At 45.8% G+C, this 25,711-nt stretch overlaps 1 protein-coding gene across 1 annotated transcript in view; it reads left to right on the plus strand.

Annotated features, from left to right (window-relative positions):
• The first annotated feature begins 791 nt into the window (after positions 1-791).
• Positions 792-25,711, plus strand: part of NDE1 (nudE neurodevelopment protein 1) — a 48,486-nt gene continuing 23,566 nt past the window's right edge. The window contains exons 1-3 of the mRNA XM_006871962.1: positions 792-818; positions 14,164-14,291; positions 18,753-18,906. Of these exons, the coding sequence (XP_006872024.1) occupies positions 14,203-14,291; positions 18,753-18,906 (243 nt within the window). The 5' untranslated portion in view covers positions 792-818; positions 14,164-14,202. The remainder of the gene's footprint in view (positions 819-14,163; positions 14,292-18,752; positions 18,907-25,711) is intronic.

Here is a 25,711-nt window from a genome sequence, read left to right on the forward strand (position 1 = left end):
CCTCTTTCTTCAGGCATGTAGTACAATATATGTATTTGTTAAAAAACGAGGTAAAAAAAAAAATTCCATCATGAACCCATTTTATAGATGAGTAAAGTAAGGAGGTCTGGTACCAGCTGCTCCGCGGGAGAGAGATGAGACTTTCTACTCCTGTAAAGATTTACAGCCTCGGAAATCCTGTACAGGGTCGCTATGAGTCGGAACTGACTCCACTGCACATAACAACAACAAAGTGAGTCACATATTAAGTAATTCGAAGCCAGAAGAAAAACTCCAAAACAAGTTTGCTGACTCTGATGAAGATAATAATGTTGACTATTTTCTTCTGAGTGGAAAGAGGTGGGAGGGACTAGGGCTTTGCTAGTCTAAGATGCCCGAGTTCTTCATTCCTACAGCAGCCGGTTCCCCAAAAGGAAAATGCAGCTGGTGTCTGGGAGAAGAAGCCTGGAAGTGCCTGGACCTGCGTGGCCGCCTCCTCGAGCCTCGGCCGGCCCGGACGTGCACAAAACAACCTGTAGCACCTCCAAAAGCGCCCGATCTTTCCAGGGCCTCTCCCGCCCAGGATCGCCGCGTGGCCACGCAGCGCCCTGAGAGCTGAGAAAAAGTTTCCAAACAGCGCTTCTCGGCGCTGATTGGCTGAGGCGGACGCGGTTCCATGGCGCCGCAGCCAATGGACAACGCCGGCCGCGAGCGCCGGGGCGGGGGTGGGGGTGGGGTGGCCGGAGCCCGAGCCGTACCGCCCTTCGCCGCCGCCGCCGCTGCCGCCGCAGCAGCAGCAGTGACCACCGCCGCCGCGGAGTTCTAGCCGCCCGAGCCGGGTAAGTGCGAAGCTGGCCGCGTGACGCGTGATGATTTTCCGAGGACCGTCACCCGCCGCCGGGAAACCCCTCCGCGCCGCCCCTGCGTCCTCCTGCCTCCTTGGCACCCCTGACCGCCGCCTGGACTCCACTGGTCCGGGTGCTTCCCCGGTTCCTCCCGTCCTAACTTTGTGGCTTCCCACTCTCCGGTCCTTCGCTCCCGTCTCCCCTGCCTTGGCCAACTTTGTCTCCCGACCCTACCGCCCCCAGCTTCCCTCCTGCACTACTTCCGTCTTTTAACCTCCTTGCGCTCAAACCCACAGTCCGGCCCCTTCGCTCCTCTACTCGGTCTGATCGCTCCCCGGCCCCTTGACGCCCTCGTCTCTTTACTTGCCCCATTTGCTGCCCTTCACTCTCCTCTAGCCCTTCTTTTCTGCTCCCCTTTCACTTGCTGACCCCCAGGCCCCACGGTATCGAGTGGATTTCCGTTTTTAGGGACCCTGTATTAGAACTAACTGACTGCCTCCTTATGTGGCGCTGTAGGATAAGTACTGGACCGCTAACCGCAAGGTCGGCAGTTCAAACCCACCAGCTGCTCGTCAGAAACCCTATACAGGGTCTTTGTGAGTCGGAATCGACTCGGCCGCGCTTAACAACAATAGCAGTGTTATTAGGGTTTCTGAGGCTGTAAACCTTCGGGTTCGCATCCCAACGCTTAGCCCACAGTGCCAAGAGGGCTTCTCTACTGTCCCTAGATTAACCCCCACCCATTACTTCACGTCCCCCGCTGCCCACCTCCGCACCCACTTCCCAGCCTGCTCCACCCTCCGAGCGGGCTTCTTTCCAAACACCTTCCCCTCCTCTGCGCCTCCTTTGGAGGCGCGTTAGAGCTGGCTCTTCCCGCCGCTTGTCCCCTCTGCTGCAGGACGGTTCAGATTGCCCTGACTGCACTGGGGTAGGATTGGATAAAGGATGCAAAAGTTTGTTTTACAGCTCAGTTCGCTGGCTGGGCTTCCCTGCTGCTCTGAGGGTCCAGGGAAAACTCGCTGTCACCTTGACCTGGCCTTTTCGGAAGCCACACTCTCTTTTCCCCGGTTTCTTTGTTCAGGGTTTATAACGTGGTGTGTGTGCCTGGCTGGTCCTTCTCTTATTTTAGCCTGCGGCTTCTTTGAACTTTCTTTCAAACTCAAGTTCTAGGCGGAGTTTTATCGGTTATGATTGTAGTTTTTGTTTGAGGGCGTATTCTTGGATTGGTTTTTGTTAAGTGCTGGCGAGTCGGTTCCGACTCCTTGGGACCCTGTATAGGATTTCCCAGGAGCAGCTGATGGATTTGAACTGCCATCTTTGCAATTAGCAGTCCAGGAATCTATTCTTGGATGGTGATGGTGTGCCAAGGAGTCGATTTCTACTCATAGCAGCCCTGCTTAGTGTTTCCAAGGCTTAAAATCATTATAAAAACAGAAATCCTCATATTTCTCCCGAGGAAAGACTGGTAGTTCGAACTGCTGACCTTGAGGTTAGCAACCTAACTTGTAACCACTATACTACCAAAGACAGGGATAAGGTGCATTAAGGAGTCCAAAACAAAACAGTGGCTTCAGTGGCATCCAACGGGATCTGCTGGGCCAGTTAAATTCAAGACAAAAAGGTCAACTCAGAAGATTTGCAATTATTTTGGGGGGGTTCCCAAATGGATAATCTTGATAGATTTTTTCAAAGGATATGGGACCAGTCACAGGGATTTATTAGGAGGAACTTTTAAGAGAATAGGAAACTTCATTGGTGAGTAAAAGGCCAGAAAAGTTGCACCAAGAATTTTTTGTTTCCATCACAATAATGCTCCTGCCCATTCTTGAAGGGTAGCAAGGACTGTCCTTTGAGAATTTCTTTGGGAAACCTCACTCAGTCTACCTGCAAGTCCTGATCTTGCCCTTTCAGAGTTTTTTGTTTTTTTTTTGTTCCCCAAATCAGAACATTTCAAAGGAACACAGTTTGAGTCCCTCAAGGATGCTAAAACTGGCATTTTGATGTGGTATAAATAAATCAAAGAGCACAGAATTCTTTGGGGAAGGAATTTTGTTGTTAAGTGCAGACTAGTAGGATCCAACTCATAGAAAGTCTATGCACAACAGAAGGAAACACTGAAATACTGCCAGGTCCTGCGCCATCTTCACAATCACTGTCACATTTGAGCCCACTGCTGCTGCCACTGTGCCAGTGCATCTCGTTGGGGTCTTCCTTTTTATTTATTTATTTATTTATTTTTGCTGACCCTCCACTTTACCAAGCATGATGTCCTACTCCTGGAACTGGTCCCTCCTGGTAATGTGTCCAAAGTATAAGAGATGAAGTTTCATGTTCTGACTTCTAAGGAGCATTCTGGTTGTACTTCTTCCAACACAGATTTGTTTATTCTGGCAGATCATGGTACTTTTAATATTCTTCTCCAGCACCATTGACTGCATCAATTCTGGAGAAGGGAGATGGTGGTGATGTGTCGTGGTTCCCACCCATAGCGACCCTGTCTGTACAGGGTTTTCCGAGGCTCTAAGTCTTTACGGGAGCAGAAAGCATCCTCTTTCTCTGGCTGAACAGCTGGTAGTTGTGAGCTTAGCAACCCAGTTAGTTACCACCACACTACCAGAGTTCCTGGAGAAGGGCTAGAGAGATGGAAACACTCCTTCAGAAGTGTTGTTGAAAGTTTTGTTGAGAAACAACAGATTCAAGTTTTGGTATTTTTGTTTAACAAAGGTTTCTTTGATTTTTTTTTAGCAATACTTTTGGACATTGGATCCCAGTTACTCCCGAGAGTCTCTGGTTATCTTTCCATTTCCCAGCCACTTTAGTACCTAACCAGTTTTTTTGTTTGTTTGTTTGTTTTGATGAATCAATAGGTGATTTAATGAATGAATCCAACCCTTGAGGCAAACCTGAATTATGTTCCAACTACCACAGAAAGTTCTCTATGCATATTTTTGCTTAAGAAATAAACATGACTTAGCAGCTCACTGAGAATCTTGCAAATCACTTAAAACTAGAGTTTCTAGGAAAGTTTGGGAACCAGGAATTGGCTGGTTGGGAAACAGCAACCACAAAAGGTATGGTTAAGGTTTCTCACCTAACCAAACGGATGCACCACTCTTAGCACTAACTGGAAAGCTATGTATGAATCAAATTACTTTGTCAACTCACATATGTAGTATATTCTTCTGAAGAGAGGAGTGAAGGAATCTGTTGGGATTTACAAACAATTGCATTCAAACATATCTGTTTTGTAAATGTAGGGACAGGATCGAAGAGGAACAGATGTTTTTTTTACATGCCCTTCAAGGCTCTCTGGTTCTCTAACACGAACTGGCTGAAGCCTTTGACTTTGGGGTTTAGTCGGTGTGTGAACTTGACATTGCCTTCTGGTTTCATTTGACAGAAACGACACATGTTGGCGATTTCCTCTGCTGCAGGGAATCCCAGCTTCTCATAAGCTTCTGGAGTGATCTTTGCATCTCCAACTTCTTTCCCCAAGATCTTGGACAAAACATCTGCATGTTGCTGTGTGGTTAGAGCTTCTGCACTGAGACCCACAGCCTTGCCTAAAATTCCTCTGGAGAATTAAAAATGTTCAAGACGACTGTTCCAATTGTCAGCAACAGAGATGCCATCCTTTGGTACATCCCCCATGGGCAGTGCTACCAAGGAATAGTAATCTCCATCCGTGGCTTTCACTGACTTCCACATAGAGAAAAAGTTTTCTAAGTAAGCTGCCATGCAGACACTGGTCATGGGAACGCCGATGGACCAGAAGTAGCCCTCCACTTTTCCCTTGCCATCGAAGTGCGGCACCTTGAGTTTGCCTCCACTCAGCTGCTTGACATTCTCCAAGCCGCTGTACACCATGTGCTGCACACCCAGGCGTTTAGCGGCATCCGCCACCATTTTTCCCTGACACACTTCCTTCTCTTTGCTGAGGTGGTCTCAGAAGTTGGTCACCACAAAGGCGCCATAGGCACCTTCTAAAACAGCCTCCACTGATGCTTCATCATTCAGGTCACCCTTTACCACCTCTGCACCAAGGTCCTGGAGTTCAAGGGCCTTTGGTCGAGTCACGTCCTGGTCACTGCTCTCACAGCAAACTTTTTGCTTTTCAAAATGGCCGTGGCCACAGAGCTCCCCTGAGCTCCTGTTGCTCCAGAGACTGACTGTAATTACTTTCTTGCTGGCCATGTACTGGAGTGAGCAGTGAAAACTTTTCTCAGAACACTTTCTCTTTTCCAGCAAGAACTTACCTCAGAGCAGTAGTAGCTAAAATGGAGTTTCTCTTTTCCAACAGGAATTATCCTAACCATTTTTTTTTTTAACCTAACTGGTTTTGAAATGCAAGGGTCTTCTCTTAATGTGCCTTCTGTATAGAATGAGCTGTCCATGGTCTATAACCCTGAACTCTATAAGCCTTGGAATTGCATGTATATTTGATCCCAGTTTTGTGTAATAGTCCTTCATTTGCCTTATTCCCTTGTTAAGTGCCATCAAGTTGGTTCCAACTCCTAGTGATCCTGTATAGGGTTTCTGAGAAGCAGTGGGTGAGTTTAAACCATCGACCTTGTGGTTCAAACCGACTTTATGGTCAGGTACTTGTTCTACAGCACCACACCAGGACTCTTTATTTCTTTGTTGTTGTTGTTAAGTGCTTTTGAGTCAGTTCCAATTCATAGCAGCACCCTGTACAGGGTTTCCGAGGAGCAGCTGGTGAATTTGAACTGCAGACTGTGGTTCAAACCAATCTTGTGGTCCACTGTATTATCCCACAGAGCCACACCAGGACTCCCCTTTATCCCCTAAGTATGGAATTTTTTTTCTTTTTTCTGAAGTGTGTTCCTTTGCCTTAAAGGTGTGAGCCAGAGAGATAGTACATTTTGCCCTCAGAGGATAATTTCCTAAAATGACCATCACTCTTGTTTTCAGAGCCTTTGTGTCTGTACTTTACCAAGTACTATGATGCAAATACCTGTTTTTCTCTACCTTTTTCAAACCTTTGCAAAGGGATGAAGGAAGGAGGGTAATCCTGGGAAGCCTTTACCCTGGCATTTTGGTTTCAGTGGAATAAAACTTCTGGAACAGTAGTTACTCCCCACACCCCCCATGTTTAATTAAACTTTTTAAAATTTCAAAAGCAATATATGCTTTGTTGAAGAAAACAGTTGGTGCAAGTACATGTTCTCATCTGAATGTTTGCTTAACCCCATCCCAGTGTGACCTTCCAGACCCTTTCCTATCTCTGTGCACAGCCAGGGAGATGAATGTGTTTGTAAACAACAAATGGGATATAATACCCTGCCTACCTATTAGGAATTTTCTTCTGTATTCCAAGCCAAACCCGCTGCCAGCAAGTCTATTGTGATTCTGGAGGACAGAGTAGAACTGCTCTTGGACGTTCTGAGATTGTAAATCTTTTCAGGAGCAAACTGCCTTATCTTTCTCCCATAGAACAACTGGTAGATTTGAATCACTGACCTTGTAGTTAGCAATCCAGTGCTTAATGCACTGCATACCCAGGGCTCCTTCCCTGTTAACACACTGCCATCAAGTTGATTCCGACTCATATCAACACTATATGAGGTTTCTGAGGCTGTAAATCTGTAAGGAAGCAGAAAGCCTCATCTTTCTTCCATAGAACAACTAGTGGATACGAACCGCTTGCCCAGTGTGTAACCCTCTATGCCAACAGTACTCTTCCTTTCCATTGTTGTTGCGTGCCTTGGAGTTGGTTCCAACTCATAGTGACCCTGATTTATGGGTTCCATGATCTTTATGGGAGCCTTATCTTTCTCCTATGGGGCTGCTATTGGATTCAAACTGTGGACCTTGACGTCAGCAGCCCAGTGCATAACCCAGTACACTGCCAGAGTTCCTCCTTTCTATACTGTTGTTGTTGTTAAGTGCCGTTGAGTCAGTTCCGACCCATAGCGACCCTGTATAAGGTTTCCAAGGAGTAGCTGGTGAGCTTGAACCACTGACCTGTGGTTCAGATGGCTTTGCAGTCGAGCGAATTAGCCCACAGCACCACACCAGGAGTTTTTTCCATATTGGTAGGTAATCATTTGTTTAGCCAGTCCATTGGTTTCCAGTTGTGGATTTCCTCAGTCCTCTGTTGATACTGCAGTCCCTCCAATGAGTGATTGCTACTGTACGTTCTTGAGCATGTGCCATTTGTTTTGTTTTGTTTTGGGTCAGTAGCTCATAGTAGATTTTAAAAGTACAAAGTCAGAAGCCAGACTTGCTGACTCTTGACAGAATTTGCCCGGTGATGTCACTTCTGTAAAATGCGAAGCCTGCATCACAGTGTAGAGGTGGTTGGAGCATGTGCTGTCGTTTGGCATCTTCTCCTTCCCTTTCCGGTGGAGATGAATTCCTGCTGGGTACTGGCTTTCGTCTTCCAGAGCACAGCCTTTGTTTTCTCTGGTGTTTCGAAATCAGCTGTCTCAGGTGTGTTTTTAGATGTACTTTTCCAGTTAAGGTGATCGTGGTAGGCTAGCGGCCCTGGACTTTTCCCCGACTCACGGGGACTCTGCACAGGATTTGCTTTTCATCGGCTAGTCTTTGAAACATGCAAAAGAAAAGTAAAAAACGGAAACATTTTTTGTAGGAGTTACTGTCATTGTTGTTATGTGCTGTGGAGTCGGTTCCTACTCATAGTGACCCTGCATAGGGTTTCCGAGGCTGTAAATCTTTACGGGAACAGAAAGCAACATCTTTCTCCCGTGGAACAGCTGGTAGTTTCAAACTGCTGTCCCTGAGGTTTGAAGCCCGATTCGTAACCACTACACTACCAGAGCTCCTTTTTTGTAGGAGATGTAGGTCTAATGTATGCAAAACAGATAACTGCTTGAACTCCTTGGTCCTTGCTGTAGCAGATGTATTTGAGATCCCGTCAGACTTGTCCCCAGAACTGCTGGGGCCATGATTAGCATGAGTGTATTGGAGAACTGTGGTGAGGAGGCCAGGTGCTCGGAGGGGCTCTGCAGATAAATCCCATGAATGTAGGATCCCATTTTGAGATAACCCAAACTCATTGCCACTGAGTTGATTCTGACTTCTAGGAGCCCTGTGGAACAGAGTAGAACTACCCCATTAGGTTTCGAAGTCTGAGAGGTTTATGGAAGCCAACTGCTACATCTGTCTCTGGAGGAGCAGCTTGGTGGATTTGAACCACAGATCAGTTAGCAGCTGAGCACTTTGACCTCTGTGCCACCAGGGCTCTTTCATTGAGAGATGGTGTAAAGATTGTTCAGTCGTTGACACCTGCCTTGTAAAAGAGAGCAACAAAAGGAGCAAGCGTAATCACCCCTGGAAGGCCTTGGACTTGACTTCAAAGAGCCCTGTGCTTGGGTTCTGGTATGCGTCTGCTGCTCGCTTACACTGACAAGGGCATGCTCCCTTCTACCTACCACTTAACACTTGAATGGCGTAAAGAGGTTAATGTGTGCAAACAGTGTGTTACACGCTCGGCACACGGCAAATAGAACGTGGTGATGAAATTCCAGTCAGGTAGCAAGGAGCGACTGTTTGCTGGTCATGCTGTCTGCTTCCTGAGACAAGACTTGTGCTCACTAGAACATCCTGAGACCTTTTCAAATAGCAAAGGAAAACATCGTCCATTTTTGAGATTACCAAAGTTCAGTTTTACTAGTAGCATCTTTTTTCTCTCGCTTAGAATTGCTCTTAAAATGCAAGGGTTTTTGGATTAAAAGTACAGCCTGTGCTTTTTGTCCTTTGGTTAAAGAACTTAAGGATTGTGCTGGATGCGGCATAGTCCAGGTCTCTGAAGGCCATGTCCAGTTCCTTCCCATCAGTCTGGTGGTAATTAGAGCCTCTCCCGTGTCAGATCAGTGGTGGCACCGGGCTAATGCCACCCAGGTGGTGATGCTTGTGGTAACCACAGACCTCCTCCCACATCACACCATAGCGAATCCTTCCTAGTGTTTAGTGTCCATTTTAATCAGAGAATAACGTGAGGTGAGGTGAGGTGGTTGCAAATTGTTTATGTGTACTATTTCTCAGATTGCGTGAATAACAACGAAATGCATTTGTAGAATCTTTTTACGTCGAATTTTACAGTATTATTAGTTAACTGAGCAGAAGTCCTTTTCTCCTGTTGCCTTTAATTACTGCTTCATTCTCTAAAGTTACTGGTAATAGGTTCACAAATACTGATGACCACAATATCTTAGCTAAAACGCCAGGAAATTTGACAAAGTCAGTGACTGTAGCAGCTGTAATGGAAACAGCCTATGCAGACAGTACATGCAGATGAAACCACATGGTTCTAAGGATCACTGTGATTGGGTAATAATGACAGCTCTGACCAGAACCCGTTAAAAGGTTCCAAAAGTACACTGGCAGGCAGCTTTAGCCTCATAGGTATACTGATGCATGGAAGTTCGGCTTTCAAAGAAGATTGTTGCTTTTCCGAAAGGCCAGCCAAAAGCAAAACTAGTGTTCAGCTCTTGTTTAAGAGTCAGCATACACCCCAAACTGCAAGAGTAACACTCCAACCTCCTTCCCTCTCAGCATCAAGCCACCAGGGCTTTGAAAAATATTTTGTTGTTGTTATAACTACAGGGATTTTTAGAAAAAAAATAAGACATTTCTTCTGAAACACAGCCATTTTGTAGACTGTCATTTAAACGTCACCCCCTCTGACGGGGTCACCTGGTGACTCCAGTGTCTCAGATTCATTTCTTTCCTCTTCGGATTTCATAAAGTGAACTTTTGAAAAGCACATTGTATCTCAGGAAAGGTCCACACCTACCTGTGTTGTCCTTAATTCCTCACCTGTGTCTGCAGACGTCCTTCCAGTCCACGCATCCGCGCAGTTGAGACTGTCTTCAGTGGCTCACCAGTGGCCTACTGGCTCCACAGTGTTCAGGAACAGTCGTGTGACTCTGGGCTCCTGACTATAGAACTAGCTAGCAGATGAGACTGAGGCCCGTTACAGCTGTGGCTTGAGCAGGGAGGACAAGGCCAAGTGGACCCCGCCCCTCACCATGTTCATTTCTGCTAGTAACACTCTTGGTCTGTCCTTTTGACTTTCATCAAGCAAGATCCTTCAGTCCATATTGTGAATTGGGATTTCTTGTCAAAAATTTCCACCTTGGACTAGTAGAACCAAGAAAGGAACTGGGTTAGCTCTGAATCTTCAGGCAGGTCGGACTAGATCCCAGTGCTCCTCCTATGATCCTGTCAGGGCCTGGTTGCTCCCTCCATTTCCATTGCTTTCCTCCTCTGGTCTTCATTCTCTGGTGAGAGCAAGATGCCCACTGGCAGCTCCAGACTTACCTCCTCCCCGCTTTACCAGTTCCTGAGAGATGCATAAAGTCCAGGGGGCTCGATGACTGGCTGAGGTTTGGCCTGACTCGGAACCAGTCCTGTTGCTGGAGGCACAAATTGCCATGTGCCTTCTCCTACACGCTGGTGCCAAGTCCATTTGAGCCTCGGGGAACAAGTAGGGTGGGCTCCCTTAAGGAAGTGGTGATGTTGCTATTAAGTGTCATCATCGAGTCAGTACTGACACATCACAACCCTGTGTAGTTTCCAAGGAGCTGCTGATGGGTTTGAACCACTGACCATGGGGTTAGCAGTCCAGTGCTTAAACTACAGTGCCACATGAGGACTCAAAGGGATTATTAGTATGCTATTATAGTGAGATCGGACTCTTGGTGTGGCACTGCAGAATAAAACAAGGTCAGTTTGAACCACAAGGTCGACAGTTCAAACCCACCAGCCTCTCCTCAGAAACCCTAAACAAGGTCTCCATGAGTCATAACGGACTTGACGGCACTGAACACAACAACACTGTGGTGCCGTAGCATAGTCACTGGACTGCTAACCACTAGATCGGTGTGGGTGGAGCCCACCAGCCACGTCACAAGAGAAAAAGAAGGCTTTCTGCATTCACGAAGATTTATCATTTCAGAAACCCTATATGGGGTCAGAACCGTCTAAACAATAACAATCTTCGGAAGCTGACAGCTCTAAACAATAACAATCATCGGAAGATGGAAGAATGAATGCTAGACTGGATACATCAACAAAGGACAGCTGTCCACTGCATTCAGCTTCTCTGCTTTGATGGAACTTTCAGAGAGATTGATTTCCCCAGGTTGGGTGAGTGGGTGGGGAAATGGCTCATTTAGATGGTGGTGGTGGATGGTTACCTTGAGTGGATTCTGACCAGGGATCTGGAAGCTGGTGATTATATCTAGGTTGATCCTCTCATACTTGGGGTAAGGATTTGTATTTTTAACCCAGAAGACAACTTCTTTTGTCCTCCTGGATTTGTAGACTGCGAGCTCCTCTGGGGAAGGGCAACCTGCTGCTGGAGGTGGCTTAGGCTAAGTGTTGGCCTGTTCATCATAAGGTCACAAGTTCAAACTGGTTTCATAAACGACTTCTCAGAAAACCCTACACAGGGTCGCTGTGAGTCGGGACCAACTCAATGGTACTTAACAGCAACAACAGTGAACTTTGGACAAGCTCAGAGCTTTAAAAAACAAAAACAAAAAAACGCAGAAAAGACGCTATTATCCCCAGAGATGCTCCATCTGCAGGATGACAGTCTACGAACTGTTGTCTCAGTTGTTAAATAGAAATTTGCTACTCTAACCTCTGCCCTGTGAACATTTCCAAAAGCGCAGTCACCCAAGGCCCTTACCACCCTGCTCTCTGCTAAGTACTGTTGAGTTGGCTCTGACTCATAACCACCCTGTATAAGGTCTCCGAGGAGTAACTGGTGGATTTGAACTGCTGACCTTGTGGTTAGCAGTCCAGTGCTTATCCTATAGCGCCACAACAGGACTCCGCTACACCCTCTAGCTTCTACCTAATTTGTCCCCTTCTCTTCTCACAGTTTGTTCCCCAAACTTCCATCTACTTCTCTTCCTCACTTCCCAATTACTCCTCGTCCAGTCTCTTCTCCCCATCCCCGCTGTTGAAACTATGCTTGCCCCCGTCACCACCCCCAAAGCAAACACAGTGCCGTGGAGTTGATTCTGACACAGAGCAGAGCTGCCCCAGAGCGTTGCTGCAGATGCAAATCTTCGCGGAGGCAGACTGCCATATCTTTCTGCTCCGAGCGGCTGGTGGCTTTGAATTGCCGGCCTTTCAGTTAGTAGGTGGGGACTGACCACTGCGACACCAGGCCTCCTCAGCTTACCAGTGACCGACATTTCTCCAGGTCTTGGATGTTTTTCAGCCCTTATCTTACGAGCTTCTTGGTTGTATCCTTGATACGATGGAGCATCCCCTTGTGGTCCCCGGACGCTCCCAGGACAGCTCACTCCTCCTGGTTCTGTCTCTCACTCGGTTTCTTCCCTGCTGCTTTGATTCCAGTTCCTTCATCTGTTTGCCTTTCTAGTATTGCCACACTGCACACTCCTTCAGTCTGCCCTATTCCGGTTCTCAGACACACTGGCCCAGACTTCACCCCTGAGTTTCACATCAGATGTTACACCGGGGTGTGCCATGGGGATGTCATACAAAGTGGGCTTCCTTCTGGTACTCTCCATCCCTGGGATGGGCATGGTGGTGGCACCCAGGGATCCGAACTAGAGCCACAGAAGAACCCCTTGCCTCCTTATCCCTCCAAATGTAGTACAGCATCAGTCTGCATGGTTTTGCCCCTAAGTGCCTTTGGACTCCATTTTTCCTGTCTCCACCCTCATTGCCGCTCCCTAATTCTGGCCACCTTTCTTCTCTTGGTCCTCTGCCCAGCCACGGCATCCAGGATGAGCTCCATTAGTCATCTTGTCGCTCCTCAGCATTTTCCAGAGACTTCCTGGTCAGCATGTCACAATCCCACTTTGCTTTAGCCCCTCCTGCCCTTAGCTTGAAACCTGGGCATGCCAGGCGCTCCCTGGTTGCTCTCCTTTCTCTATGCCTAGCATTCTCTTTCCTCTCCTTGCACCTGCCAACACCTTCACGTTCTTTAGACTGTAGCTCAGGCAGTCCTCTCTCGTAGGGAGCCTGCCTTGACTCTCAGGTTGACTTCAAAAACAACACTAAACCAAACCTTTTTGTGTAGGTGATTCTGATTCAGCGGCCACCCCACGTGCAGACTGCGGAGCAGAGCCTCATTCCATAGCGTTTTCAAGGCTACAACCTCTGGGAAACCGATCTCCAGGCCGATTTCCAGGCACCTCTAGGTGGGTTCGAACCACCAATCTTTCAGTTAATAGTAGTCCAGCGCTTAAAGTGCCATTTGCACACACCTCCCTCCCTGCCCCAGGGACTTGGACAAATGGGTCCAGGACTCCCTGAATATAGCCCACGAGCACTGGAGATGCTTGTCTTTGCTGTGGTCCTGATTTGTCATGTGTCCACGTGTGTTAAACTGCATCAAGTTGTCCACTGTCAGGATGTGCACTTGACTGCGTGCCACTCACCTGTGCAGATCCTTGTCACCTCGCTCAGCAGGCAGGTCACTTTATCACCATTTACACGACCACTCATTGCTCCTCACCAGATTGTGGGGAGGGAGGACCTTGGAGACCTCTTAGGAGCCTGGGTCCTAAAGTAAGTGCTCAAGAAGGATTTGTCGATCGATACACCTAAGCCTTGATCTCAGTCCATGAGCTATTGTTGTTGTTGTTAAGTGCCATCGAGTCGTTTCCGACTCATAGCGACCCTGTACAGGGTTTCTGAGGCTGTAAATCTTTACGGGAGTAGAAAGCCTCATCTTTCTCCCGCAGAACAGCTGGTAGTTTCAAACAGCCAACCTTAAGGTTAGCAGCCCAATTCGTAACCACTACGCTACCAGAGCTGTTACAGCTTTTTAAAGTCTTTTTGTTTGGGTTTGGTTTTAGCTTTTTGGCAACGTTTTAACATTTAATCAGCATAACATGGGGATTTTTTTTTTTTTTGAACATTCGTTGTTATTAAGTTCCGTGGAGTCGGTTCTGACTCATAGTGACCCTGCACAGGGTTTCCGAGGCTGTAAATCTTGACGGGAGCAGAAAGCCTCATCTTTCTCCCGCAGAACAGCTGGTAGTTTCAAACAGCCAACCTTGAGGTTAGCAGCCCAATTCGTAACCACTACGCTACCAGACAGAGCTCCTTTTAAAAAAACATTTGAGATCAGCTATTTACTTAGCACCAGGAATCGTGTGGTGCTATAGATAACCACTGGATTACTAATCAAAAGGTCGACAGTTCAAACCCACCAGCTGTTCCTCAGATGCTCTATACAGGGTCCCTGTGTGTTGGAACGGACTTAATAGGACTTAACAACAACAGCATAGATCACTCTGAGTTATAATCACCTCGACTGCCAATGGTTTATTTTGGGTAATAATTTAAAGACCTTTTCCCCTAGACACCATGCCTCAGGAAGAGTAGATCTCTCCCCTGTTTCATGATGGAGGACTCCGGAAAGACGACGTTCAGCTCCGAGGAGGAAGAAGCCAACTACTGGAAAGACCTGGCTAGGACCTACAAACAGAGGTCAGTCCTCCAAAGCCCACCTTGCTTTTTCTTCACTTAAACAGCCGTTTAAGTCAAACAGTGTGCAGAACTCAACACACGTGATCTCAGTTCATCTCACAGCACCCCATGACGAAACTGTTCTCACCCCATTTCACAGATGAGGAAACTGTGTTCAAAACCATAGCCAGTTAGTGCCAGAGCTGGAATTTGAACTCAAAAGCCTGTGTTCCTAACCATGACGATACTATGCTATCTCCCATCTTATTTTCTGGTAAGGTTTGTCAGTTCCCAGATTTCCCGTCTGGTCAGTCTTAGTGTAGGGGGAAAAGAACGTTTCCCTGTGCCTAGCAAAATACGCTGTTGATATATAGCTGCAGCCAGTGTTTCAGTACTCTCTGTTCTCTCCTTCTGTTACAATAGAAATCCACAATGGATGGCTTTAACAAACAGAAATGGAGCCTCTCACAGTGCAGGAGGTTAGAAGACCAGCACTAGGGAAAGGCTTTCTCTGTCAGCTCTCCTTTCAACATCTGTGTGGAAGGCGATTCTTGTTAACTCCATGTATCTTGGCATCAATTGTTCCCAGGTTCTCAGTGCAGGGACGGACCCTGGGTCCAAAGGATGTGCTGTTCTCTTGGCTCTTCTTTCTTGGTGGTTCAGATGTCTCTCTTCTCTGCTCACTCTCCTTTTATCTATTCACTCTCTCGCCTTGTAAGATAAAAGGTGATGCGGGCCAGACCCCAGGAAAACTCTCCTTACCATGGGTCAGGGCTGAGTAAAGGTGTTGGATCCCATCCTTGCCTCTTAAACAACTGATTGCCTGGTCACATCAGATTGCATCATGGGGGATGATTACATCATTATGTAACTGACAGACCCTGATCCTGTGACCTAGCCAGGTTGACATGTAGTCTGTGTCATTTGTTCTGTGACAAGGTACCCTTTTGGGAATAGTGACTGTGTGTGTGTTCAGCATTGTTTCTTTTGGTTTCTCTTGACACTCAAAATCTCTGTTGTTGTGAAATGTTGTCAAGTTGATTCCGACCCTTAGCAACCTTGTATAGGGTTTCTGAGGAGCAGCTGGTGAGCTTGTACCACCAACCTTGCAGTCCAAATGGCTTTGTACTCTGGTGCATTAACCCACAGCGCCACACCAGAACTACTCAAAATCTCCATAGAGAAGTCTTATTTCAGTCCTTCTAATTTCTTACTGTTTAGTTTGACTTAAAAGTGACCCTTGGATTTGTTTCCAGAAAAAATAAGTTATTTTTATTTTAAAAATAAAGTAAAAATAGATGAATAGATTGTTGTGTATTTATACAGTTAATTTCTGTACAGCAATCAAAATGAATTCAGTAGTCAACCTGAATCTCAGAAACATTGAGTGAAAGAAACCAGATTGACAAGAATGTGCAGTATGATGACAGTGATTTAAGTTGTAAAGAAAGCCAAATTCAGCTGCCCCTTCTCCTCACTTTGTTCCCGACTTATCTGACGCTTGTCATTTACACCAATAGTAAAATAGCTGTTATTTGTCTAGTTTGTGAATTAGCGACATACATCTGGCAGAAAGAATGCTGAGGTGTGAGGCGAGAGTAACCCTTGCTGTGATGGTTAAGGTTATCTCTGAACCACGATTGACCATGATTCTCAGTGATTTGGCAATTAGGTAATGATGGGATTTGGTCTTTATATAATGGTGTAGTCACCCTCCATTCTGTGATCTGATGCATTCATCCTCCATTTTTGCATAATGCTGATTTTTACAAAATGACCTGGTTTTTGGAATCTAACCGTGTTGATAACTGAGGAATGGAATGTCTGCACACAGAGTTAGTAAAACTAAAGAAACAAAGAAGCAAACTGAGGTGGCGATTATATCCAAAGTCATTTTTGGGATATACACTTCAGCTGGGGACAGGTCTTGTAATTAAAAAAAAAATGACTCCAAAAATAATTCTTGGATTTTAGGGATCAAGAAACTAGAAATGGTTTCTATATGCTTACATATTTTTGTCATTTCAAATAAGTGAGGTAATACAGTGTTTATCCTTTTGTGATTAACCTAATGTCTTGGAGATGCATCCAAATAACTGAGGAGTATTCCATTGTGTGTTGGACCACTTTTTGTTTATCCTTTCATCTGTTGATGGTCTTGGAATATTTCCACTGTTTTGCCATTGTGAATACAGCTCCAGTGAACAATGTTGGCCTCACTGATATGCAATGACAAGATTAGGTGGTCACCAGGGGCAGAGGAGGGAAGGAGGGGATTGGTCTGCGGCAGTGAGTCTGGGCCTGTGGTGATGGAAATATAAGCATCAATTAAGGATAGTAGTAGTTGTACAACTTGAGGAATTTGATTGATCATTAAGTTGTACACCAGAAAAAGGGCAAAAATGGTAAATGTGTGTCATAAATAAATTTACAATAGCAACAGCTCCCCCCCCCCAAAAAAAAAAAAATTAGCTTTAGGTATAACTCAGTGGGATTGGTTCTCTTAATTCAAAAGATTCGCGGTATTGGACGGTCCTTTCAGTTGGCCTCACGTCTCAGTGTCTGTCTGGCCCTAATTTAGTTCAGTGAGTAGTGCCATCCAACATACCGAAGGTCTCTGGAGCAGCAGAGGAGAAAGCCTGCGGCCAGGAACAGGAACGGGATTGCAGATCTGACTGCCTACCTAAAGTGCTGTCTCCTTTGTCACGAGACCACAGGCACTGGATGGTGCCATGCTACCAACACTTAACATTTTGATCAAGGACTCGAGGTGACGCCTGATCAAAAGTAGGGGGAGAAAGTAGAACAGGATTTCCAATTCTTAATCAAATCTAGACTTAACAGGATTTCCAATTCTTAATCGAATCTAGACTTAACTGGATTCCTAGAGGCTTCCCTGAATGTTTCCCTGAGAAAATCTGTAAACCTTGAACTGACATTGTGTCCTGAAATCATTTTTAAACAAGTTTGGCTAAATCAGTAAAAACTGTTGCCTTAAACATTGTTCTCCTTTTAAAAAATTATTGATACAAGATCACATTGACCACAGTAAGTTTAAAGCATAGATGAGAAGTTTAAAATAAAAATTCATTGTTGTCAAGTTGATTCTGACTCATAGTGACCTTATAGTACAGGGTAGAATTGCCCAGGGTTTTAAGGCTGTCATCTGTACAGAAACCTAATGCCACATCTTTCTCCCATGCAGCGGCTGGTGGGTTTGAACCACTGACCACTCCACAGTCAAGCACTTTAACCACCATACCAGCAAGGCTGGTTGTTGTTGTTGTTGTTAAGTACAGTAGAGTTGGTTGCAACTCATAGCGATCCCTGCACAGAGTTTCCGAGGCTGTAAATTTTTACAGGAACAGAGTGCCTCGTCTTTCTCCTGCTGAACAGCTGGTACTTTTGAACTGCTGACCTTGTGGTTAGCAGCCCGATTCGTAACCACTACACTAACAGAGCTCCTTAGCAGGGCTGGTTGTTGTTGTTGTTGTTAAGTGCCGTCGAGTCGGTTCCGACCCGTAGCGACCCTGTACAGGGTTTCCGAGGGTGTAAATCTTTACGGGAGTAGAAAGCCTCATCTTTCTCCTGCGGAGCTGCTGGTAGTTTTGAACCGCTGACCTTAAGGTTCGCAGCCCGATTCATAGCCACTACGCTAGCAGGGCTGGTTAGGGGATACCAATTACAAGATGATAGTGGTGAGACAATGTGGGTAGGGGTGGTGAGAATGGTGCACTATGGGAGGAATGTAACCAATGTCATTAGAATGTACATGTTGGAATTGTTGAATGTGTATAGGTTCTGCTGGAGATTTTTTCACACACACACACACACACACACACACACACACACACGCGAAATGAAGAAATGAGAGTTTAGGTTGGGTGGGCCAGATTAGTGTGGTGTCATAAGTGAGCAGTTAGATTATTTCTGATTTCTGGTGATTTCATTATAAATAAGGAGTGCTAAGATAGTGCAAATCATTAATGAGCTTGACTGCTAACCCAAAAGCTTGGAAATTCAAGTCCACCAAGAGGTACCTCAGAAGAAAGTCTTGGTGATCTGATTTTTTTAATTGGCCCTTGAAACCCCCTAGAGAGTGAGTGCAGTTCTGTTGTAATGCACATGGGGTTTGCTGTAAGCTGGAATCAACTTGACAGCGACTGATCTTTTTTTTTTTAACTTATAAATCTGCTGAGGATGCAAAAGCCAAAGTTTGATTGCTGTCGTTTTGGGGGCTCTCCAATAGTCTGTTGAATGAGGGACCGAGTGGTGAGTTGGTTAAGTACGGCCCCGACTCTGCTCCTAACAACTTGTGTGAGCTTTAGACAAGTCCCTCATCTTCTTGTTTAGACCTGATCTGTAAATTGGGGTGATGATCACTTTGACTGCAGAAAGCAGTCTAATGAAAAGACAGTCAACCAGAGAGGCACACTCCACACGCACTCAGTGAGTCAATTCCTGTTTGGGGTTCTGCTGCAGGGCAGAGAATGCTCAAGAAGAACTGCGAGAATTCCAAGAGGGAAGCCGAGAATATGAAGCTGAACTGGAGATGCAGCTGCAACAAATCGAAACCAGAAACAAGGACCTGCTGTCTGAGAACAACCGCCTCCGCATGGAGCTAGACACCATCAAGGTGAGGCGAGGCAAGGCAAGGCGGCCTAAAGGCAGTCAGTGGATGCAGGTGGAGTTGTGGCTGGACCCAGGCGCTCTGTGGAGGGAGGGGTTGTGCTTCCAGGCGTACACCTACATGCAGGCTGGCCTGTGGAGGTGGTGCTTGAGCGCTGTGTGGCTGTGATGGGAGGAGTAAGTCAGATGTGTGTCCTGCTAGGTTGTCTGTCAATCCTACAAGGCATTTTCAGAGTCTGGAATGTCGCTGGAATTACTGATGGGCCAGTCCAGTGCATGTTGTTGATGGTCTACTCTAATTTGTGGTTCCTTGTAATTGGCTGCAGCTTACACTTCTGTGGGGCTTCCATGTGTGGCTTTTTAAATCAGTTAAAATGAAATTAAATCTTAAAATGTAATTTTTAGATTTAATGTAAAAATTAGATCTCTGCAATTTGCACGAGCCGCGTTTTCAGTGCTCAGTAGCCAGATGTGGCTAGTGGGTATTATCATTGAAATGAGGGGCCCTAGACCATTTGTGTTTTACAGAAAGTTCTTTGGACAGTGCTGGTCTGGAGTTGTCTACACCCCTGTGACTGGAGCGTTCCTCACTGTCTTGTGCGTTGTAAGATGTGCAGCGTCCCGGCCTCTACCCACTAATGGCAGTAGCACCCATCCCACTGTGGCAACCACAAATGCTGGCAGACGTGGCCAAGCGTCTGCAGAACGGCTGCTCTCCTGGGGCTCTCTGGGGTTCAGCAGCAGATGACTAGGCAACACTTTGCCCTATGAATCTCAGACGGACCTCTGTCCATCATCATCGTCTCCCCCCACAGACTCAGTGAGACGGGATGGGGCCCTGACCCATAAAGACATCTTGGGGTGACTTAGATGTGCTGTTGTTAAGTGCTGTCAAGACGGTTAAAGAGTTTCTAAGGAGTGGCTGGTGAGTTTGAACAACCGACTTTATGGCTCAAACCAACCTTGCTGGTCCAGTGCTTTATCCCACAGCACCACCCTAGGTTGTGTAACTGAGGCACCAAGCAAAACCCTAGAGTGTGAGCCTGGGGGGAGTGAGAGAAATGCTAAAGGAGTCTGGGGAAGACAGACCTGAGACCTCGTAACAGGAAATGGGGCTCAGTTAGTCTCCACCAATGACTCCTGGAAGGCTTCATGGAAGAGAAGGCAGGGACTGGGATGGATGTGGGGGAGGGTGCAGTATGGTGCATGGGGGTTGAGGAAGACCTCATCTGGGCCAGTGTCAGACACGGTCAGAACAGTGCTGGGTGGAGTGCTGAGTGAGGTTACACTGGGCTGTGGGGGTGACCGGAAGGAGTGGAGAGGGGCGTAGACAAACCTGGAAAGCCCAACAGTGACACTCAGACATGATGTTTTGGACCAGTGTCCACAGACTGGCCATCCACATGCCCTTTGACCCACAGACCTTATTTGGTTTGTCTTTAGTGGATTTTCTTTTCAACATTTCGTTATATTAGAGTCTTCAAACACGTGGCAAAGTTGAGAGAATTTTACAGTGAATGTCTGTCTATCCTCCGTCTCAGCTCCACCATTAATATTTGCCATGCCTGTTTCTATTGTGAGGGTGGTGTAGGACCAGGCAGTGTTCAGTGTTCTGGTGTACATAGGGTCACTGTGGGTTGGAACTGACTCAGTGGCACCTAACAACAACAACATCCGTCAATCCATCTTTTGTTCTTCACCCATTTCAAAAAAACATGGCTGGTGTATGTACAATGTGGGCTGCAAAAGTTTGTGAACGGACTTAAAAGATAATGGGAGTTTTCCATGAACTTTTTGAAGCCCCTCAGGTAGAGCCATCTGTCTAAGTTCCCATAAGTACTTTAGCCTGCCTCTCGCTGACTAGACCTCAGTGATTAGTTTTTCCTTCTGGTAGTAAAATTTATATCTCTAGTTTTTGTTATTGTTGTTGTTTTAGTATTTCATATCTACTTTTAAAAAGTTGTGAGGTTTTCTCCACAAGTCTGCACTACTAACTTCTGTGGAGAATTGGAATTGCAGGCCCTACCACAAGTAAATATCTTCCACAGCATCCAGATGTTGAGCAATGGTTCTTAAACAGCAGGTGACCTCTAGTTTGCCGTAATGTTCCCACTATCCCCTCCCTGACACTGCAGAGACCACTCGTAGCCCCTGGCTGTCCTCATCCCAGAATCTGGCCCCGTGCTGTTAACAGCCTGACCGTGAAATTAACTGCATTAAGCTTGCATTCTAGCACCTTCCAGTATAACCACATGACAGATGCATGCAGTTCGGAGTAAAGAGCAGGCAGGGAGGGAATACCCTGGAATAAGGATGACTTTACCACCAGCGCCTGTTTGTCAGTCACCTAAAAGGAATGTGCTCACTGAGATCAGCGGGCGTGGCAGCTGGCTTACTCATCACCAGTTGAATGAGAAGGCTGTAAAGGATCAAACAGAGAGTCTATTGATGCTTATGTCAGCTGACAGCTTCTTACAATTAGCCCCAAATTGAACGAAACACAACATCTCAGCAACAGCTTTTCGTGTCCACCAGTTGAAAGGGGACTCTTGGGGTCTATGAGCAGCCCAACAAGCCTGTTCATGGTGTTTAAATGTAGATCAGTGGTCTCGAAGCATGCATGCACTCTGTTTTATGTGCAGATGCCCCCAAATCATGAGTGAGCAGTGATCACAACCATGCCTGAAAACTGGCTGTGCATCCAGCTTGTCTGGGCAGACGTCCTACCCACAGCTTGGAAACTGAGCCACCCGCAGGGACTGCGCAGCTTGGGAGTGGGGGGCGCCCTCCTGGCCTCACCCTCTCAATAATCTACTTGTTCTTGGGCATTGTTCTTTCACAGTGACCCTCACCAGGCCTCTGGCCTAGCCACCATGACATCACCCCAGCGCATCAAGGTTGTTTGTAGCAACCATTCCTTAAAGAGGAGGTTCCCTATTTTTTTCCTTTTAACTTTTCCAAATTAAACTCTCAGCCTTCCCTGTGAGAAGTGAGTTTTTTCTTTCATTATTTGTAGAATCTAGGAAAGGTGTTTGAGGAAGAAAAATAATTTGAAAGAAGAGCAGGCGCAGAGTTGGACATGTTGTCAAGAGGGTTCGGTGTCTGGAGAAGGACATTACGTTTGGTAAAGTGGAGGAATTCCCACAGTGAGGTGGAATGACCCAGGGGCAACAGCAGTGGACTCAAGCTTAACGATTGTGAGGCTGGAGCAGGATTGGCTGTGTCTCCTCTTTTGAACAAGGTTCGCTATGAGTTAGAACCAACTTGATGGCACTTAACAACAAAAAACGTGTGTGTTTGTTTTTAATACCCATATTGCCTGAACAGAAATGGTTTGAAGGCACTTTCACATCATTGTTGAAGATCATGGGCTCAGGTGGCCTGAGTGAGATCTTAACATAGTCATTTCTGGTAGTTGACTTTGGGCTAATTAGGAACAGCCTTGATGTCCACGTCTTGAATTGGGATTCATTGACATCATAGATGTAGTACTTGTGTCTCAGAGGCTGGCACAGAGTGATTATTATAGAACAAGAATCGCCTGTTCAGCTGTATACTCAGAGTCAGTCTACCTGGGGTTGGAAAAGCAAGTTCTCAGCAGGGACTTGAACCCGATCGAGCCAGTGGGAAGCCCTACATAAATGTTAGCTGCAGCAGTTGGACGACTACAAATTACAGTTGACCCTTCAACACAGGTGTGAATTGCACTGGTCCACTTATACTTGTATTATTTTCAATAAGTATATTCGAACTTTTTTTGAGATGTGTGGCAATTTGAAAAAACGTACAGGTGAACCGCATAAACTAGAAATAAGAAAAAGAAAATGAAGAAGAAGGTGTGTCATGCCCAAAGTATGTAGAGAGAGCACTGTTTTAATATTTGTCATCATAAAATGTACACAAATGTAGGATTATAAGTTAAAATGGACATGCATAAATCCTTTAAGGCCTTATGTATCACCAGCCGGCAAAGCAAAGCTGCAGTATTAAATCCTCATTGCATGAAATTAACCAGTACATACTTCACTGTGGTAATAATTTCATAGCTGCCACCTGTTCCTGGCACGGAGACATAGGTGTTTTCGAGTATCTGCTGAAAGCACTAGGTGATGCTGCTCTTCTCTCCAGCTAATTGCATATTGAAGTGAAAAGTGATCTCTCGCGAGTCTCAGATTTTTCATCATGTTTTCTGCAATGCCAGAAGCTTTGATACCCACATCATGCCACCAGTGATGCTGGAAGTGCTCTCAGGAAGCAGGGAAGAGTCATATCATTCTCAGAAAAGGTTGCATTCCTTGATATGTAATGTAAATTGAGGTGTGCAGCTACATACAGTTGCTCTCCATTTCAAGATAAAGGAGCCCAGCGGAAGGAACATTGTGGGAGGAAAACAGACGAAGTGGTCGCTCAGCTATGCCAGCAGGCAGAAAAACTTTGCATTTTTTGTGAAATGCCTTTTGTTTCATATTGATATGTGAGTGCAGAATTACTGTAAGAAAGACTCTAATAGGACTTGAGAAACAACCAAGCCCTTCTGTGCCAACTTTAAGACAAAAGTACAGTAAGGTGACAGATGTAAAGCTGGAGGATTTAATGCCAGCAAAGGATGGTCTCATAATTCAAGTCAGAGGGTTGGCTTTAAAAATGAGAAGATCACAGGAGAAGCAACTTCTGCCGACCAAGAGTTCCCCATACCAGTGAGATAATCTCTACGGAAAAAGGATATCTGCCTGAACAGGTTTTTATTGTAGATGAGAGTGCCCTGTTTATGAGGGGGAAACGCCACAAGGACATTTATTAGTAAAGAAGAGAAATGAACACCAGGATTTAAGGCTGGAAAAGATAGGCTAAGTCTTTGTTTTGTTTTTTTAAGTTTTTATTGTAAACTGAGTGATAGTTTGCAGGGGAGAACATCAGCTTCACACCATCGTTTCATTGCAATGATTACAATCTCTGTGCATCATCATTCAACAATATTTTCTTCCATTCCTTGTTTTTTTTGGAGGGGTGGAGGGAGATGTACACAGAAACACTCAGGAATATATAATCATTTCAACAACCAAAGGGCACATTTTGCAAGTCAGCCTCCTGGCCGCCAGTACCCGCCCTCTCTCTCCATGACTCCAGAGTCCTCAGCTGCTCCCTCTCTCCATGTCCCCATCTCTGCCTCCATCTCGGGTGTCAGTGCTTCTCTGGATAGGGTCCTACACTTTGTGCTCCTCTCTCTTGAGGGTCCTTTGTTCCTTCCTGGACTGTAAGATTAATGACTCCCCCAGTTTTGGTTACAAAACGTCTGTCTACCTTTACAATTGTGACAGTCGCAATTAGTCGTAACAATTACTATTGAATCATAAGAATCTTATCCCCATCTCTTTTCACCAGACCCATCTAGACAAGATGAAAACTATTCAGTTGGGGACTCTAACTTCCCCCGCACACTTAAGCTAAGCTCCCTCTTGAAACCGTAAGCCAGTCACTTCGTGCCTTTTTTGTCCCTCATTTTAGGTAGCCAATGCCTAAGTTTTCCATCCCTATCTACCCTGTATAGAGAGGGGATAGGATTGATACTTGATGTGAAAACTCCTTCCCTGTCAGTTGGTATTTTGAGTTACTACATCCATAAATATAGGTCAGGTTCATAAAATTACAGCCGTTTACACTTGTTTTCTTTATAAAAAAGTGTTTGTTTTTAATCTTCCTCTAGTTGAGTTTTGATTATCAGGCCATTGAGGCTAGGTCAGATGGGTACCATCTGCAAGTTTGGGCATTCTTGTGCGTCTCTCCTCACTTCATATTAGCTGGAAGGATAGGCTAATTCTTAATGCAGATATTGTTGGGTTTATGATTTGGACTGCCCTTATTTATAAAGCTGTTAAACACCCCACCCAAGCTTTGAAGGGAAAAGATAAACACTGGCTCTTTTTGACTACAGTGCAGACCCTTTTGTGATTCGAGTACTAAAACAGAAGCAAACAGTGAAAGGAGGATGGTAGTGTGTAGAAACATTTTTAGAAAAATGAAAAAGCAAAGAAGACAAATTAATGCTGCATTTTCATAAACTCACACCAAGTTTGGCTGCCTCCACAACCATTTCCCCTGCTTCTGCCATAGGAGACAGGAAGACCACCCGTCCTCTTCCTCCTCACAGTGAACATGACTCACGTGTCAACACACAGCGTACGGCTTTGAGAAACTCAGCAGACTTCTGTAAATGCAATTTTCTGTGTTAGGATTTTCTCAGTAATATTTTCTTTAACTTTATTTGGAGAATACAGTCTGCAACACACATGTGAAATGTGTTGATTGGCTTTTGATGCAATTAGTAAGGCTTTTCCGGTCAACAGGCTAATAGTAGTGGTGTCTTTGGGGAGTCAGAAGTTACATGTGAATTTTTGACTGCATGGGGATTTGATGTCCTTAACCCCAGTGTTGTTCAAAGGTCAGTTGTACTGAAAAGCTATATGATGTGTATATATACTGAGAAGCCAGCTGGACTGTTGTGGGCCTTTGGAAAGCACTCTCCAAATTACACTGAGCTTGCTTGCTTTGCTTTGGTAATAGATTTCTTCCCTCCTCCCCACCCCCTTTTTTTTTTTTTAAAAAGTAACCCAGAGGTCAACAAGTTCCTTACACTCTCCGGTGTTGTAGGGGAGGTTCCTGAATCAAAAAGTCGGAACAGCTGTCAAATTCAGTATGTGAGGCCCACACAACCTGAGTCTTTGTAGTTCTGTGGCCCTCGTGGAGGGGTCTGGAGAGGTGTCCTGGTCTGTGGCATCTTTGGCTGGGTTCTAGTGCCGGTGTCAGTAACAAAC

The sequence above is a fragment of the Chrysochloris asiatica genome, unplaced genomic scaffold, assembly GCF_000296735.1.
Source record: "Chrysochloris asiatica unplaced genomic scaffold, ChrAsi1.0 scaffold00178, whole genome shotgun sequence".
Lineage (NCBI taxonomy): Eukaryota > Metazoa > Chordata > Mammalia > Afrosoricida > Chrysochloridae > Chrysochloris > Chrysochloris asiatica.